The sequence below is a fragment of the Melanostigma gelatinosum genome, assembly GCF_949748355.1.
Source record: "Melanostigma gelatinosum genome assembly, chromosome: 23".
NCBI lineage: Eukaryota > Metazoa > Chordata > Actinopteri > Perciformes > Zoarcidae > Melanostigma > Melanostigma gelatinosum.
This window is the reverse complement of record NC_136656.1, coordinates 6,814,020-6,833,389: the sequence shown is the minus strand read 5'-3', so window position 1 is coordinate 6,833,389 and position 19,370 is coordinate 6,814,020. Positions and strand designations below refer to the sequence as shown.

Below are 19,370 nucleotides of genomic sequence, written 5' to 3'. Positions count from 1 at the left end.
TATATATATATATATATTTTTATATATATATATATATATATATTTTTATATATATATATATATATATATATATATATATATATATATACATTTATATATATATTTATATATATATATTTATATATATATATATATTTATATATGATACTGTCACACAGTGTGACGTAAGGCGAGTTAACTATGTGAAAGGGTTGTTGATAGCATCTGTAAGTGGAGCAGCCCGAGCTACTTCATTGGGCTTCGAGGGACCTCTTCTGGGGACACAAACGCATCACAGTGAGGTCGCAGCCTTCCCTCTCGCCATCGTGTGGCCAGGCGAGGCAACACCAAAGAGGGTTCGTTACCTTTTAACTGTAGCTTAGAAAAAAACTCAAGACAGACGTGTAGTAAAACCTTTATTCATGTTTTTCCAAGTCAAAAAACAAAAAGAACAGAGATACAGAGAGTGAGATCATGAATCGATTTCTATACAGTGGCAATTTCAAGTTAAACCTTCTTTTGCAGAGACATGTGAAGTCTTTCCTCAGTTTGGAACCCTGTCTCGCCCTCAGACGCACACTAACTCCACAAGCATACACGCATTCACACAACCTGGGAGTCCTGGTGTGACTGGACAGCACACAGTTAAGACAACAGGATTAGATGCAAGCATGGTGGACAAAAATATCACAATGTCTGGGGGGGGGGGGCTTAGGTCCACCACAATATCTAGAAGTGCATTTACCAACCCTGCTTTGTCTCAAAAAGGCTAGAAGATGCAGTCATGACGAATCATTTAAACATTTTCAGAACAAAACCCAAAAGATTACTGGCTGTGTTTCATTTCCCTCAGGACTCCCAGTCAGATCCAAAACGTCTCCCCCCCCCCATGATTCCCCTCATCACTGGTACATACACTGGTAGAAAAAAGAAACACTGATTTCAGAAATGAGGATCACTTGTGGATGAAGAGGGAAGAGACTCAGCTAGTCCGAGAAATTCAGAAACCACGTCGACAGATGCAAATGGAACGAGGGAATAAATGTTTCCATCGTCATCACCAGGCGCACAGACGGTTCCCTAACACAATCAAACTAGGTGGAGCCGTGTGACAAAGCACCCACATCCAAAAAGAAAGGTCGCACTAATGTAGTGGGTAAGGATTTTTTTTTTTTTGACAGAGAGGCCAAAAGTGCTGTTTCTTTGGACAATCTCTGCTTAAAAGAAATAAAATGTTCTATGGCGTTGAAAAGAAAAAAGGCCAGCAGGAGGACAAATGTTGCCCTCTGGCGTCCCGAGAAGTGAAAAGCCCCGAACTCTCCCTTTAACTGAAGCGACGTCACCACCTGGGGGGACAGCATGCAATTCGCTAGTAAAAAAGGAGAGAAAAAAAAAAAGAGCCGTTGCCGTCATGGCCGACACCTCAAACTGTCGAGAACGGGGAGGAAACAAAACGCACTCCCCTCCATCCCCTGCCCCTTCATCCACAGTACACAAACATGAGCCTGCTAACAGGTTTACGGTCACCAGAAGAAAACAAGAGAAAAGCCAAAAAAACAAAAACTAGTTTTCCTGTATTCATATTCACACGGAATAATATTTCACTTTCTTTCTTAAATAAACCGAGTAGTCCAAATAAACCTGTGTACACGTCAGCTATCAGAAATGGGAGCGAGATTACCGAGGTGTGGGCGGGATTTGAAACAAATTTAAACCTAAAGCTCGATTAAAATGTATTAACATGTGCTACTCATGCAAACAATGACGGAAGCACCAACGCCGAAACTAGTGTCCCTCGTCCACGTGTGCCCCGCTTCCTCCTAGAAACAAAATTAAAGACAGAATAATCACTTGTTTTATTTTTTTTCATATAAATCTTTAAATTCCCAACTCAAGGAAAGAATTTTATCTGGAAAAGTGTTTTTTTTTTTTTTTTGTCTCCAAATGGTGCAGGACAAGAAGATGCTGGTGGCTGTTTAACGACATCTTTCGGGGTTTTGTCTTTGGAGGGTGAAGGCGAAGAGGGGAGGGCGATGGTGGTGACAGACACCGGTGTAGTTAATGACGGTCAACAGGGGAAAGTTATTCTTTCCTGCAAGCCAGTTTCTCTCTCCTATCACGTATCAAACACCTAAAGCTCCATCTTTGAGCCGCGAAACATCCCCACACTGTACTTTTACAGAAGCAGCTACGGTCTAACTACCGGTAGGTGAAATATGCAGTAAATAAAGTCTAAACCTCCTTGATTTTCTTTAGAGCTTATGCTTTAGTGATGAATACAATCCTCTTCAAAAGGCTTTTGGCAAAATGTACACTTTCCACAACTACACACCCAACACTTAGAGAACGAGAGAGAGAGACTGGATGCAGTACACTGTTAAGTTAAAAAGGGACCTCTTCTCCCCGTTACGTGTTCACCACATCTTCCTCTCCTCTCCATTCCCTCTTTTTCAGTTTCGCCCCAACACCTCATGTGAAAATTTAAAAAAACTATTTCAAAAGGCAGCCTCCTTCAGGCAGAGCAGTCAAGTCTTTCACACAATAGTTTTAACAATGTGGTAAAGGTGGGTGGGGGTGGGGGGGGGGGGTCTGATGGTAAAGACGGGAGCATGACAGAGGTCCCAAAGGAGAGATTTCCCCAAAAGAGAAACAATCACAATTAGGACCCCTGTGGCTAGAAGCACCGCCACCTCCAGCTGGTTTAAAAAGGTGCTGTCCTTCAGGTGTCCACCCACGAGGTGTCGGGGTTCCTTCAAGTGTCCACCGTGAGGTGACGGGTTCCTTCAGCTGCCCCCCCCCCCCCTCCTCCTCCTCCTCTGCGCCGCATCAGTTGTTCTCCTCGTCGCTGTCGTCTGGGCTGATGGCCGGGCTGTAGGTGGGTGAGGTGGGGCTGTATCCGGGGGAGGTGGGGCTGTACGTGGAGCCTTTAGGACTAGTGGGCGAGTACGTAGGAGACGTGGGCGAGTACTTGGGAGAAGTTGGGGAGTAGGTAGGGGAGGTGGGGGAGTATTTGGGGCTGGTGGGGGTGTATGTGGGCGAGGTGGGGGAGTAGGTAGGGGAGGTGGGGCTGTATTTTGGAGTTGTTGGCGAGTAGGTGGGAGAGGTCGGCGAGTACTTCGGCGATGTCGGGGAGTACTTTGGCGACGTGGGGGAGTACTTGGGAGAGGTGGGGGTGTACTCCGGGGAACTGGGGCTGTATGAGGGGGAAGTCGGGGTGTATTTGGGGGAGGTGGGGGAGTATGAGGGGGAGCTGGGGCTGTATGAGGGGGAGCTGGGTGTGTAGGTGGGCGACTGCGGGGTGTAACGCGGACTGGAGGGGGAGTAGGACGGGGAGGTGGGGGAGTACGAGGGGGAGGTGGGGGAGTAGTTGGGGCTGGTCGGGGTGTAATTGGGGGAGGTCGGGGAATAAGAGGGCGATGTAGGGGAGTAGGAAGGAGAAGTGGGGGAGTAGCTGGGCGAGGTGGGCGTGTAGTTCGGCGATGTCGGGCTGTAGCTCGGGCTGGTCGGCGAGTAGGAGGGAGAGGTGGGGGAGTAGGATGGAGAGGTTGGAGAATACGAGGGTGAGGTGGGGGAGTAGGAAGGCGAGGTGGGCGAGTAGCTGGGCGACGTCGGGCTGTAGCTCGGCGACGTCGGGCTGTAGCTCGGCGAGGTGGGAGAGTAGGAGGGGGACGTGGGAGAGTAGGACGGGGAGGTGGGGGAGTAGGAGGGAGACGTGGGGGAGTAAGACGGAGACGTGGGAGAATAGGACGGAGACGTCGGGGAGTAACTGGGCGAGGTGGGCGAGTAGGAGGGGGATGTCGGGCTGTAGTTGGGGCTGGTTGGGGAGTAAGAGGGAGAAGTGGGGGAGTAGGAGGGCGATGTCGGGGAGTAGCCGGGGCTCTGCGGGGTGTAGCCTCCGGGGGAGCGAGGCTCGTAGGCCGGGGAGGTGGGGGAGTAGTTAGGTGACATGGCTCCACCTAAGCAGAAAAAGGGTGGAGAAAATCATGTTTGCATAAATATCTGTTCAATAATTCTGTTTTTCCTTCTTCCATAATCTAAATACTGTATGTTGTTTTAAGATTTTAGGTCATTAATCAGCTATTCTGTCTAACCTGGAGATGGGATGTACGGGCTGGCCGGTCCTGGAGATCCCGGGGACCCGGGAGTGGGAGACCAGGCCGGGGAATAGCCCGGAGAGAAGCCACTAGCGTCCGACGCTGCACTGGGAGAGAAGCCGGCTGCTCCAGGGGTCATGCCGCTTCCTGGAGGAAAAACACAAAAGGCCGAAACTCAGTCAAGGAACCCTCCAACACACACACACACCCCCCAAATAAAGAGGAGCCGAAGCAACCTGAGCAAACACTCACCGATACTGGGAGACCAGGCGCCGTAGGCCGGTGTCGCTCCGGTGTTCCACGGGGTCATGGCAGGAGACATGCCACTCATGGGACTCGGCACCGTGCCAAAGAACATTCCAGTGGCTGCAAATAGGACGGACACAGAACATAAGTACCACAGCTCCTTGCACTACATCTACAACAGAAACAATTCTGGATTATATCCCCCCCCACTCACGTCCAGCCACGCTGATGCCGGGTATGTTGGTCGGGATCTCCATGCCGTATTTGCACTTCTCAGCGTCCAACAGCAGGTCGAAGCATCCTGTACCCGCCGGGGCGAGCTGGCCGAGCATGATGTTCTCCGACACACCCTTCATGGGGTCACTCTCAGCGTGGGAGGACGCCTCCATCAACACATCCACCTGGAGGAGGAAAATGTTTAACACTTAATGAAATTGTCCTTTTTTTAATAACCGGCAGTAGTTGAGTGAAGTACCGCTCTCTCACCGTCTCCTCAAAGGAACACTTCATGAGCGGCCCCGTGTCTTGACGGTTGATGCCGTGACGTGTGATGGCCATCAGGTGACCGCGGCTGGTCATGGTGTCACAGAGCAGAGACAAGTGACGGTAGTTGACGTAGGAGCCGTCAAAGGAGATGACGTGGTACAACTCCCTCTCCAGAGCCTTTCGCACGGCCTCAATGCCCAAGACCTACGCGAGAGAGAGCGCGAGAGAGAGAGAACATAAATATTTGTCTTGACCCGCTGTGATTCGACTGCTGACACAGAGCTACGTTCTATGCTTTCGTACCGTGAAGATCTCCACAATGTCGTTGGAGGTGGTCCTGACGGGGTCGACGTCCTTCTCGCTGAGGACCCTCATTAGGCTCACGCCGTCCGTCTCGAGGATCCACTCCTGCAGGGCCTTGAACTCGCCCTCCTCCGTGATGATGATCTTCTTCTTGTTGTCAGTCTGGGGCAAGTGCATGTACACCTGGGGGAGGAGAGTGTGACCGTTGACTTATAGCCACAGACGGGCATCTCTCTCGTGTTACCGCCGACAGCTTTGTGGGCGAATGCCAACGTGTGTGTGTGTGTGTGTGTGTGTGTGTGTTACCTTGCTGATCTGCTCAATGCCTTGCAGGGTCATGTCTGTCAGCATGTTGGACTCGATGCACCTCAAGAACACGTCGTCATCCATTTTGTCCACCACCTCCTCGTCCTAGAAGAAGAAGCCACGGGTGTTTGTGAGAAACATTGGAACTGGCTAGAGGGCGATGCTGAATGCAATATTGACGCTCACCTCTTGGAACTTATTCTCGTCGCTGTTCATGATTCTGATTCGCAGGACGAGCTTCTCGGCGTTGTCGTCATTGAAAATACAGTTCAGGTCGTCTCCAAAACCTTGCAGGGGGAAAAAAAAAGTGTCATCGGGGGAACACCACCTCTTTCCCGTTAAAACTACAGACGACTTGAATGTGCGTGCGCAAGCCCACCTGCGTTGATCTTCTCCGCGATCTGCTCCATCGTCAGCTTGCGGTCGGTCATGTGCTTGCGGTCGAGCTCGATGCGCAGCAGCCAGGGAGAAATGCGCGTCACGTCGAAGTCGGGCATCTCGTAGTAGACGTTCACCCACTCCTGGTCCTCGGCCACCACCGTGTTTTGGGGGTTGGGGTCGTAGTAGATGGCGGTGTTGGCCGTCACCTAAAGTGAGAAGGCGGACTTTTAGTTGCCGCCGAAGTCGTTTTTTCGGCGAGGCCAGAAGGGTCGCGGACGACCGGTAACTTTCCCTCTCTCACCTTTCGCAGCGTGGTGTGCTCCAGTCGACAGAGGATGTCCTTGGCCCGCTCGGCGTCGCGGGATGCCTGACCCAGCAGGAACACCGTCAGCGAGGGTGTTTTGGGCCTCTTGGAGATGTTGATCAACTCCTTCAGACGAGGCACGCCGAGTGTCACGTTCTTGGCCGACACGCCGGCGTAGTGGAAGGTGTTCAGGGTCATCTGGGTGGCCGGCTCTCCCAGAGACTGAGCGGCCAGAGCGCCGACCATTTCACCCGGGTGAGCCTGAGGACGGAGGCAAGCGTGAGATTGAAGAGAAGTTGTACCGTTTCAATGTTAAAGGTACAACGATGCGCCGAACTTACGATGGAGTGGTTGAATTTGGTCTCGATCTCTCCCAGCAGCCAGTCGTAAGCCTCGGTGGAAAGGCGGAACTCCTCGGTCATGCGTTTGGAGCAGAGCGTGGCGCGCAGGTGGATGTTGAAGAGCAGCGTGGCGTTCTGCTGGGCCTGTTTACTCAGCGGGTCCTCACCATTCACAATCACCAGCTTCTTGCTCAGATCCTGCAGACCTGGAGATCGCAAAGACACGCAAAGTTCTTTCCGTTCTTGTGCCGTGGATGCATCGCGTCCCGTATTGACATTTATGAGGCTTTCTGGTGTCGTTTTGTTTCGTCTAAAAACTCTATGAAATTGAATTCTTCCTACTGTGATGCCGTAAGAGATCTTTTAGGACTTGAACTGCTCTACTTGTTATGTAACGCGCAGGGATTTATCAGGCGGCTTTTACGTGGCTTTAAAGGCCACCTGAGGTCAGAGCACGGCCTCCTAGTTAACAGATACGTCTACAGAGGACAAATAAACAGAGCGGTGATGTATCATTCGTAGAGGTGCATGAGGTTTGTTATTTCTAAGCTCACCCTCGACCACCCTGACAGGATTGAGGTCCGTCGGGGTTCGAACGTTGATGCGGAAGATCTTCTGAGCGTTCCAGATCATTCTGGCCAGGTTGCATGGCAGCACCACCTGCAGGCGTAGGGGAAACATTGCAGTGTGTGAAGATTTTTCATTTCACGTGGCAGACCGAGAGACTACTAAAAGAGCAGAGGCACGTCAACAGATGCGAGCACCCACCTTGCTGTCCCCGGTGGGGAAAATGGCTCGGAGGACCTCTCTGTCCTCCTTCATCTTGTCATATTCCCTCTCCAGCGAGCCTTGCACATGGGCATTGGTCAATACGTCTTTCACTACGTCTTCCTGCAGTATCCGCCTCAGCGCTCGCTCATTGGTGCAATCGAACCTAAACCTAGACAAGAAGAGAAAAGATCACGCACGTGGTTAGGTAAATGTGTGCTGTGACATTCGGGACTTTGGGACTAAAACTGAGCGTATGGCCGTGTGACTTACTTCTTTTCGAAGGCCTTGTGCGAGGGTTTGAGTGTTGCCACGTTTTGGAACTCGACGTTCTCTCCCGCCAGGCCGTCCTCGCCGTACCGCAACTGAACCACCTGGTTGATGGAGTTACGCACCGTGCCGTCGTACTTCACCATCACCGACTCCATAGACTTGATCAGACGACGCTGGATGTAACCTGGTGAGTTAGGAGCGGGTTTACCACGTTAAAAACAAAAACATCTGCGTATATTTATGAGCCATAAGTCGACGCGTGTCTTCCTGCGCTCTCCCACCCAGCTGCCTGGACTCACCAGTCTCGGCAGTCTTGACAGCTGTGTCGATAAGACCCTCTCTGCCTCCCATGGCGTGGAAGAAGAACTCTGTGGGAGTCAGGCCAGCAAGGTAGGAGTTCTCCACAAAGCCTCTGCTCTCAGGACCGTAATCATCCTTAATGAAGTGAGGCAGCGTGCGGTGTTTGAAGCCAAAGGGGATTCGTTTACCCTCCACGTTCTGCTGCCCCACCACAGCAATAACCTGAACAGGGAAGGTAAGATGAGCGGTGAGGAGATGTACGATACAATGTAAGCCATCGTTCATCTATTGTGAGGTTAGATGGATTCCTTTACCTGTGAGATGTTAATCTTTGATCCCTTAGAGCCAGCCACCACCATGGACTTGAAGTTGTTGTACTCAGACAGAGACTTCTGGGCTGAGGATCCCGTCTTGTCACGAGCATCGTTGAGGATTCGATTCACCTGGTTCTCAAAGGTCTGCCTCAGCGTGTTACCGGGGGTCGGCTCCAGCTCGTTGTTGTGGGCTTTCTCGATGACCTGGCAGAAAAAGAGCCAACGGAAATATGTCAACTTTTCTAAAAAACAGGTAGAACTACGTTGCAATAACCCCATTTTAGTAATTCTGTGGGTTGTAGTGATGTGTTGCGCTTACTTCTATCACATCCTGTTTGGCTTTCTTGATGGTGTTCTGGATGTCAATGTAGGTCTTTGCATCAGCAATAGAGTCACCAATACCAATGGAATGACCTGAGGAAAACACATCAAGAGTAAACTCTAGGCAAAGATTTTAAAGGGAAAACATCAAATACTAATTTTAGAAAAATATAACTGTTGCCTAATGTTTGGGTATGTTCGCTTACCCTCGATGAGCAGCCAGTTGTTGACCACCGTCTGAATGTTGGAGTAGAAGAGTCTGGTGATGTCGTGGCCCATCTCCAGGTAGGAGATGTGGACGAGGGAGCCGGCTGAGGTTCCCAGAGACTTCTTACACAGGATGCCCATGATCAGCTCGCCGTTCTCCACTATGACCTGCGTGTGACACGAGTTGAACGTCACTTGCATTGTCAGTCATTGACATTGTTGAATCCCCTCCCCCCCCACACGATTAATCAGGGACTTGTACCTTGGTGTCCCCGGGCGAGATGTGCTTGTACGGGCCGCTGTCTTCCTCGTCGGGATGGGTGCTGTGTGTGCGGATCACGTTGATGTGTCCCGGAATGATGAGGCTGAAGATCTGCTTGCCCGTCCACAGAGGACGGGGCTTGAGGATGGCCGGCTGAGGCACTTTCCCGTCCCAAGTAGAGAGGAACATGAGGAGGTTCATCACTTCACCCTGTGGCGGAGTAAAGGCACAGCGTTAAGACCCTTTACGGCCAGAACAAAACAGCGGCTGGTGACCCCCCCCCCCCTCGTCACGATCCCTTACCCTCTCTAAGAAGACATCTCTTTTGGTGAACTTGCGGACGGCCGTGAGGGTGTCCTGCACGATACCCATGACGGGCCTGTTGGACTGGGGTGTGACGATCATACGCGGCACCATGGCCAGCTCCTGGATCTCTGCCCTCGTCTCGAGGGACTGGGGCAGGTGGAGGTTCATCTCATCCCCGTCAAAGTCAGCGTTGTATGGAGTGGTGACACTGGAGAGAGACCAGAGGATGAGACGTTAGAACTGTGCGACCGCATCGGAATATTTAGACCAAATTAATATGCCGAAAATCACTATTATGCAATTATCAAATTGATTTGGTACCTGAGGTTGAGTCGAAACGTGGACCACGGCAGAATCCGCACCCTGTGCCCCATCATGGACATTTTATGTAGTGTAGGTTGTCTGTTGAAGATGACGATGTCGCCGTCGCACATGTGTCTCTCCACCTAAACAGAGAGTTTGCGTTCGTATAAAATATATATTTTTCAGGTCATCATCGAACAAAAGACAGTTTTAGTGGTAGTCGTGGTTCTGGAGCTGCGTGTAAGTATTTCAGTCTTGCCTTGTAGCCAATCTGCAGGTGAAGGTCACTTGGTTTCGGGTGGAATCGCAGGTCAATTCTGTCTCCGTTGTCGCGGATGATGTATTTGGCTCCTGGGTACTGGCTGTTGCCTCTTCGCACCAGCTCTTGTAATCTAAGATTGTCGTCAGGATCAATTAGCTGACATAAAAATTTCACGAGGAGATTCTTTTTCTGAAATAGGTTTCCCCCACATTAAGTTGAATCAGCTGACCTGTCGATATTAAAGGGTGTGACTATTTCCGGGAACGTCATGTTGGCCGCTATGGATCGTGGTACGCCCACTTGGTCGATATGCAGCATGGGGTCGGGGGTGATGACCGTTCGCGCAGAGAAGTCCACACGCTTGCCCATGAGGTTACCTCGGACTCGCCCCTCCTTCCCCTTTAGACGCTGTTTTAGGGATTTGAGAGGGCGGCCGGACTTTTGCATTGCCTGTGAAAGGAAAAATGAATTGTTATTTAGGCACTAAATTGAATCTTGTACTGGGTATTAATCTAACTCTACACTTAAGGCACCAAGGAAGTGAATACGGACCCTTGGCAGGCCTGGCAATTCGTTGTCAATCATGGTGGCTACATGGAACTGGAGCAGTTTGACATCTTCAGCTATGACGTGAGCGGCAGCGCCACTCTGCTCGTTTCTTCTCAGCTGGTTGTTGATTTTGACGATGTCGGCCAGCTTGTGGGTCAAATCATCCTTTAAAAACAGAGTTAATTGGTGGTTTGTTGTTATTTTCATCATCGCCGTCAGGTATAGAGCTCATTTTTACACATCTTAGAAACAAAACAGCCTGGGGTCCAATTAGTTTACCTGGTTGCGAGCAGAGCCCTGCATAACTACAGCAGGCCTGACAGCCAGCGGAGGCACGGGCAACACAGTTATAATCATCCATTCTGGTCGGGCAAACTTGGGGTCCATGCCCAGGATGAAGTCCTCTTCGTCGGCGATGCGCTTGAAGATCTCGTGCACGCGCTCGGGGTTCAGCAGGATCTTCTTCTCCTGCGAATCCTCATTGACGTGCTTCCACTCGGCATACAGCTCCAGGCCAGAGCGTCTGATGCGCGGCTGGTAGCGCCCGCAGCCACCGTGACCCTGTGCAAGTCACATCGTGGGGAAAGAAAGGCGTGAGTGATGGAAATAAGCTGGGCCAGCGCTGTGAATGTTGAGAGAGACGAAATGCCCGTCAACTGTGACAAAAAAAAGACTACCTTCTCCTTGCTGATGTCCTCTTCGGTCTCCTGCTGTTCCATTCCAAACTTGTTGTCCATCTCCTCTCCTCCTTCACAGATGTTTTTTCCTTTGCACAGCTCGTACACATGTGTCAAACGTTTCCTGGGCTGCCCTTTAGTTTTTATAAGGATGTCTTTGATCTTTTGATTGTTCTGCAGGTAACGGCAATGGGACCAAGTTCAACATCACAAAAAAGCCGTAAACAAGACTGAAATTGTGCTTTTATGATAAAATATCAGTGGATTATTATCTTGTTCTCACCGAATCCACTAATAGTTTCGAGCAAAAGAAACAGACGCATCGAAGAACCTTCATGATCTTGTTTACGAAGCCGACGTGGAAAACTGGCTTTGCCAATTCTATGTGCCCAAAGTGGCCGGGGCATTCCGTCATGTTGCCTGAGGAAACAAACAAAAACAAACATGTTTATACCATCACATGGGGACAGCAGCCAACTGATCGCCAATATATTCAGCATGAAATGCTAACACGACGTTATACCTGCACATGTCTGACATCTTCCCGTCCGTTCTATGACACCTTGTCTTGGGTCCATAAGGCCACCAAGTTTAGGGCGCCCACCTTCTGTCGTTTCGGGGTACTTGATTCCCCCTTCAGTAACTGACATCCGTTTCTGGGGAGAAAGACATAATTCATGAGTAAATATATCTACACATACAATAAGATGAACATCTACCATCCTCTGCATGTGTGTCAGTCATAAATAGTCATTTTCTACAAGCATTCTTAATAAAATCTAAATGTACATAAACAGTTTATATAAACCATATCCAACATTCAGTGCCAAACATTAATTAAATTAACATGTAAAAAAAATCTAAAACGATAGCAGAGTTTGGCTCAAATAAAGTTCTGTAAACATCAACAGATTCCATATGAAACGTTATGCTTAATTACAAAAATATAATATTCAAACCTACTAAAGATCCAATACTGCGTTGAAGAAAACATGCATATCGGACTTTGTTTAGGTACCCTTTTATTAATTTATTGTGTGAATAAACAGACCAATGCGACGAGTTTGTAATAAACCAAGCGAGCTATGTCCATGACGAAAAGCTATAAATTAAGCAAACATTTTAATTACCGATGGGCCTACCAGATACATTGTACAAATAAAAAGGGGGTTTAATTCATGTGATAGCATGGATCCGTTTTTGAGAATGTTGTGCTTAGTTTTTCAAACTTCCTGCAACATGCTAGTTAGCACGAGCTCCACCAGCTTGACACAGCTAGTTAGCTATGCTAGGCTAACAGCGAGCATTTACCGTCGTAAACAGAACCATGTCTTATGCCACAAACGTTAAGCTACAAGAATAATCAAGACACTGTCTATGTGATGTGTGATATGTCCGATAAATTAATGAAATATCCCAAAAAGAAAACCTACAAGCTCATCTGGGCTGAGGATGCCGAACTGAACTCTCTTGATCGTGCGCAATGGGCATGCGCTGTCGCCGGAGGGCGGTCCGTGCATCCTGTGTATTCAAAGAGACGCGTCCTTCCTCGGCACGCCGCTTTGTGAGCAGGAACAGCCTTTAAATTGCCACCACGACTCTGGTCAGTCCGCCAACGGTGACCGGAAAGTCTCCGAAGGCGATATCTCAGGGACCGCTGCTGTCGTTAGCCTTTATAACCAAGTTACTACTGTTTAGGTCCTAAGTATGATGGCTACCGACTGTTCCCTTCCCTTTTTTGCTCTACCCTCTGGAGCGCTCTGAGCGCTTCTGAATGTGAAGCGGCTCAACGCTTGGTTTTATAGACTGAGTACATACTACGGGGTTGCAGACTCAGAAAGACAGGGGCTGACTCTTCGGAGGGTGGGACATGGATCTCCGTAGTAAAACGCTCATTGGCCATTCAAGACAGTTGTATGAATAAGTAATGTGGTTACACGTACAGCCAATCAGATAGCACGTTTATTTTTTTAACGAATCAGAATCATAGGCGGGTGTTGAGTTAATATCAACTCACCCTGATTGGCTTTATTAAAACAGTGTAGGCGGTGCTTCGTATGCTTTGCATGTGAAATATGAATATCCAATTAAAACCCTCTCGATTCGTCCGTTTTCTTATTAATATTGATGAGTACAAAATAGACGACCAATGGCTATGAAGAAATGAACCTTCTTAGAATAATTTCAACAAAACCCGCCCTTCCTCCGATGTTTGCCGAATGTGGCCGATGTGAATTTCTTCCCTCAGAGCAAAAATAAAAAAAATCTCTGTTGTCCCGTTCGTCTCGCTGTAGATCAGCCTGGGCTCTAAGAAAAGAGGCTCAGGGCTGAGGCCTGTTAAGACCTTTGATTAAACAGGGGGAAATAGTCAAAATACACGATATTTTCATCTCGAAACACTGTATCATGGATTAGTTTTTATCTACTTTAGAAACACATCGACTTCTCGGGTTTTCGTCCTCTGCATTTTTGGATCTCTCGGACTTTGTTGCAAGCCTCGGACTCGCCTGGGAGTGATGTCCGGCCAGTGGACTGGATTTTCCGTACGCCCTACAGGAAAGTCTGGGGGAAGCCTTAACTGTTCATTCAACATGATTTTTTAAACAACCTTTGACAACTTTTACACGAACATGTTCTGTGTGTAATTGACTTGCAATTATTTTGTTAATTTGTTTTTATGTATTTTTCTTTTATTGTTAAAATGTAAGACATTGTCGAAGGCCACGTTTCGAAAGCAGTCTGAAATACCGTCGTTTTGGCGGTTAAAGCTAAGTAACATTCGTTTGTAATATCAGTTCTCTGTGTATTGGATTGCCCACTAACTCATTCATGTCTCAAAAGCATGATTGCTAGTAGTAATTTACGAGCTAACTGAATACATTGTTAAATACAAACGGTTTTCCTCTCTTAGCATTGTAGCTATCTCGTTAGCTTCACTTAGCTTAACGGCTACTTCGCCGACAACGACCGTATGTCCCCTGCTGTTTGTTTGATTTTACACAATCGCAACATTTATTGTGCGTAGCTAATGTTGTTGGCTTTAGATGTTTTATGGACCGTGTTAAAGTGGCGTTATGCTCAGAAGATGTCTTAATATAACACGGTAAAGTAGCCAGTAATGAACGTTAAGGGACAAAACGTTTAGCTAAGCTAGCTGCCCACCAGTAACCTAATTATTAGCTGAGTAAAGCCCTGGTCTTGCGAGTAAACTTTTGTCTTAGTGTAAAGGCTGTAACGTTAGTTCACGGGTATGTGGTGAAGCAATGGTGGTATGTGCTGTGTTTATAACGTTGCATTGAGGACATAAATAAGGGCTATTCTAGCTAGCATTGTTGGATTCCAGTAGCACCCAACATGGCGGTGTTTGACGATATGCTTCTTGTTGTGAACGAGAAAAATGGAGTCTGGGATATTCTTGTTAGCTAACTTGACTGGACACATAACTGCGCATTTTCACAAAATGTCGAGCTTTAAATAAGAAGCGGCTGTGTGAATGTTTTATTACATTCATTTTAACGTGATGGGATATCAACTTTGCTAGCTATTATCGTTATTTCAGTGGTCTTGACTCTGTGTCTGTTTGAAGTTAGAACCATTAGTCTGTTATTGAAAGGAGAAGCTTGCCGTTTCGTCAAATCAATTGTTTTTACAGCTGATTTGACAGTGAATGACTGTAAATGTATCCCACTCTTTACCCAATCTTTTGATTCGTTGAAGTTTAACGCTAGGTGTTTATTGGTTAGTTAAAACATTAATCTTGTCTCCATGGACTCAGAGATTCCGTCAGCTTGTTACACAATAGATCTATCTGGTCAGCTCTCCTTAGTAGGGCCCAAGGGAAAGAAACAAGTTTACCCGGTGTTAATGGCCCTATAATTGTCAAAAAGCAGAACGGTACACATCGTTAATGTATGAGCCTTTTGAGAGCCATAAATATCAATTGTCCCATTCAAGCAGTGTTGTGTTATTTGCATATGGTGCTGAGATATATTCTTAACACATATAAAGAAGTGAAAGTAAAAGCTAGACAGTGGTTCAATATCTGTTTATTATGATGTAGTGTTTATCAAATGCAATGACTATGTAACATTTGTACTGCCTTTTGTTTAAATAAAGACACTGAACCAACATGGTGGACTGTGGGTTTGTTTTTATTCTTCAGTAATTCAACGAAATTCCTTTTAAGATAGTCATGTTGAAATGCTGCATTCATGTGTAGTAGGACAGCTTAGTTCTTTATGCTGCTACCAGCATGAGCATACCTCTTTGCCATCATGTCCTTTTGGCAGGTCCAGCAGAGAAAGACATCATTCAAGCCTAGAAGCCAAGATTGATGCCACATCTGCAGTATCCTTAAGGAGTCAAACCAAGTCATTTTAATGACTGTAAAACTGCACGCAGGCCATGTTTGACATGTGTAGAATATGACAGTGAATCACTTTGTTCACCATGTGCCATGCAATACCATGACTATACAAAGGATTCATTATTGACCAGCTGGCTCCCTCCTCTGGCTCACACTGAGAATAATCGGCGTTTGCAAAGACATTGCACAACCCACGTTTTTCAATGCGGAAGCGAGTCCCGCCAGGCTGTCAAACGTGCTCCCTCTACTGCTGCAAGGAGGTCAGTGCACAGATGCCCCACTGTCAGGTCTGGTGTGCCAGGAATTCATCCATATTTGTTTGAATAGTTTAGCACTGTATGTAAAGGATTCATGCAGAAGATATCAGAAGCAATTACCTCCCATCTGCTCATAATTTGAGTGTCACAAGTGAAATATGACAATCAATCAGGGATTGCTTGTAAGCATGAATACCGTGCAAACGGATTTCGAGAGTAAAACTTTAAATTCAGGAAGTTAACGTGTGAGTATTTTGACACTATTATTACTTTTACAGCATCTGATTTCTTCCTCCACCACTGGACTGCAACTAGAACATGTAAGTTTACTACATACTGGATGTTTCAAGAGCTGGAAGAGCCTTAAATATGTGGAATTATAACTACTAATTTTAAGGCGCTAAAAGCTGATAAATACAGATAAATTATTTCACGTCTTACACGATATAGCATTGTTGTACATGTGAGAACCCCACTGTTGACTCGCCTTCGGATATATTTAAGATTTTCCTACATTTTCTGTTATTTCACTGATGGAATTGGTAATATTTTCTATTCTAATTCATTCTAAGTGGGGTTTTTAAGAGCCGAACATGTCTCCTTTAAAGCAGGCATCACAGTAATGTTGTAAAAAGAAAACGAAGTTCTGACATTAGCTATAATTCGGTATATTTTGAATATATATATTCATATAGTGTATATACATGTCGCAGCATGTGTTTTCCTTCCTGGGTGGGGTGAGGATTCATGTATCTAGGGGGAGCTCTTGTCTGTTGTCGAAGCCCGACAGTGTGCGTGTGTTTTCGGGGGTCGGTGGGGGAGGCAGGAAAGGGGGGAGTCGTGTAGCACAACAAAGTAGGCAAACATGGAGGGCGGGAGAAACAGACGGGCAGATGCAAAGCATGGTAGGAGGAGCAGACTCTTTATCAATCTGATTTACAATGAAAAAGCCTGAACTATAACGACACTCTGGGTTAAAACAGATAACATCTCCTTTTCCTGAAACAACTCTGTTAAATAAAACATCCCTGCTGACCAAGAAATAGACAGTCGGCCTCAGTATGTTTTGTGTGTGTTTTTTTGCCTGTTATTATATGAATGAGAAAGGGATGTCTTCGGCTGTATTTACCGCTGTAAGTTATGCACACAGGAGGTTGTTTTCTAATAAAAATGGGTGACGTAGTGTCGGAGGCACGCTCTCACGCGAGAGCCCACTGGAGCCGAACAGGCCGGCCTATTTCTGTTCGCTAGAGAATGTCCTGTTCTTTGGGTGTTTGTTTTGGCTGATGTCAGCCCCTGCCAAGCGTCTTCATCTTTCCTTTATCCTTTCCTTTTTTCTTTTTTATCGTCCACGCAGCCTTTCAGGCCTTCCAAATTCTCTCCTGCTCTCTAGTTCTGCGGCTAATTTGTAGAGGACGGCCTGAAAGCAGGAATGTTAAGTCAGCCAGTGTTGTTGAGTTTTGCAGGAGATCTACGTTTTTTTGTTAACGTCCTTTCAGCCTCTTCCTGGAACTATCTGGGTGCTAAATTAATTGCTCTTGATCCTACCTGGCGTTGCAATCGGCTTAGTGCTAATCTGCAGTTCTCACAGTGCAGCCAAGGCTCGTCCACGCACCGCTGCTGCACTGAGCTGCCCGCTGCTGTCTTCTCCTAAAGGTGTTGATCTCTGGCACCGTCTGTCGTCCCCTTCGCCCTTTACGCCATCAGTCTCCTCTTTTTGGGAAGCCTCATCTTTATGCCTCGACGCTGTGACCTCACTGAACACGGTTTGGGCCATAACTCAATAATTCATGCGCTGATTATGACCATTTCACATAAATGCCTCGTAGGCTAAAATGTGTTGACATTTTGGACAGACATGAATAGAAACTTAAGTGTTTGAGCTTTCATTCTGAATGAACTCGGCCGACCTCTTTCCTGTAAAGTCCACCCTTGTAGTCTCATGATGCTTCTCCTCCCTGACTGAAGCGGCTCCTTTTGTTGTCTGAACCTCCCACTTTGCGCTCAAACCTTCTTCATATTTTCTCAGACTCCTTTCTTCAGCTCTCTCATCTTCCCTCCCTTGCTGCCTTTTCCTTCACCCTCTCTCTTTCTTGCACACTAAAGCCTCAGAGGTGGCCACATGCTGCCTGCAGTGGCTCTCCCCTGGGCTCACCGCTCGCCCTGCCTCCTTTCCTCACTTTTTTTTTTGTCTTTAGTTTCTCTGCTGTTTTGTTTCCTTTGGCATGATGCCACTGCCTCAAACCATCTGTCGTTTCTTCTCTTTTTTTCTGTTTTAACACTTTTCTTTCCCCCATTCTTCTCATGTCAGTGCAACTATTAGTGATTTGTCCCTATTTATTTATGTTTTTTGATCACAGGATAAGTTGACCTCCGACCCTGAGCATCATTTTGTTTTGTTTTCTTTCTCATCCGCAAGACTTTCTCAGCTCCCCGTCTTTCCGGAAGGCTCTGATTTGAAGTGCTATTTAAAGAGGCACGCCGGGGGGGGAAGCAGGCTTGTTTACAGTACAGTGCCCTCCAAATACAGGCTGTCTAGAAACAGGAAGTACCGTCGGCCCGAAGCGCAGCAGCACACAGCGTCAGCCAGCACGCAGCCATCTCCTCCTCCTCCTCCTCCTCCTCCTCCTCATGACCGAGCAGAGGCTCCAGCAAAACAACCCTCCCGCTTATCTGAGAATTATGCACCCCTCCCCTCCGCTGCCCGTCCTCCTGAATGGCGCACATACACAGCAGGCTTTTCACCCCTCCACCGTGTCCTATCTCGCTTTCTCCCATTCTCCCATTCTCTTATGCCAACCCCCTCCCCCCCTCACCACTCTCCCTCCAACTGTCTCTCTTCGCCGGTACAGCATGCCTGAGTAGCTGCCTGGAGATGGAGGAGCTAATTAATTTGATTTAGCCGTCCTCTCTCTCTCTCGCTCTCTCTGGCAGTGGAAAAACCAGCCGTCCGTCCCCCTCACTCCCTCAACACCATATCAGGCACCCCTCCCAGATGATTTTCCACCTATCCTTTCCAGTCTCCTTTGGCAACGTCCACACTCTGAAACTCCTCTCTTCCTTCTTCTTTTGCTTTTTTATTTCCTGTTACACAACCATATTTTGCCAGCTGTTTGTTGCGTGTCAAAGTAAATAGCATTCCAGCTGTAACTCCCTTGTGTGGCCTTAACCCATCTAATTCCTTATTTTATTTTTTATTTCAGCATTTTATGTTGTGTTTGTGTGACTCAGCACAAACATGCTTGTCACAGCTCAATGCGTCTGAGGCCGGCCTGCGTGATGAAACACCCCTCTTCTGTCATTTGATATCCTGGTGGAGCCGCCCACTGAGTTATATTTGAAAGAAAAAAAGTCACAACTATATAACTGTCTTACATCACTTGTCGTCATAACTCCACGAATCCACACTACATAGAAATAGTCTCAATTTGGCGGCGTGCGGCTTGTGGACATCTGCTCAGGATGACCTCTATGGCACACGCGTGTTTTAGTCCTTCAGAGTTGTCTTGCAGAAAAGGGGGGGGGGGGGGGGGGTGCAGTGTTGAACTCGCTGACTCCACTGAAAATTAAAAAATCCCTGAACTTTTTGTCAGATGTAACATTTAGCTGCTGAGATTCTGCAATAATATTTTATTGGATGCTGCCCTCTGCACACAAACCTATATGAATATGCATGTTTGACATATATCTGGCTCGTGACAATACACAGTCGAGTAACGCAGCAACACGTGCATTTCCTGGTCTTTGCCGTCGGACTGCTTCCTT

At 47.4% G+C, this 19,370-nt stretch overlaps 1 protein-coding gene across 1 annotated transcript; it reads right to left on the bottom strand.

The window, feature by feature from the left end:
• Positions 1-382: 382 nt before the first annotated feature.
• Positions 383-12,724, bottom strand: polr2a (RNA polymerase II subunit A). Its single transcript, XM_079295462.1, has 29 exons — positions 12,416-12,724; positions 11,506-11,638; positions 11,266-11,402; positions 10,983-11,156; positions 10,585-10,866; positions 10,309-10,470; positions 9,986-10,206; positions 9,754-9,886; positions 9,513-9,637; positions 9,189-9,399; positions 8,886-9,095; positions 8,623-8,791; positions 8,415-8,509; positions 8,096-8,299; positions 7,781-8,003; positions 7,482-7,665; positions 7,209-7,380; positions 6,995-7,100; positions 6,441-6,646; positions 6,097-6,360; positions 5,794-6,001; positions 5,601-5,701; positions 5,415-5,519; positions 5,109-5,291; positions 4,806-5,009; positions 4,534-4,720; positions 4,326-4,439; positions 4,071-4,220; positions 383-3,935 (listed from the first exon to the last, which is right to left on the bottom strand). The coding sequence occupies exons 1-29, from the start codon at positions 12,500-12,502 to the stop codon at positions 2,806-2,808; spliced, it is 5,880 nt and encodes a 1,959-aa protein (XP_079151588.1). The 5' UTR covers positions 12,503-12,724; the 3' UTR covers positions 383-2,805.
• Positions 12,725-19,370: the final 6,646 nt, after the last annotated feature.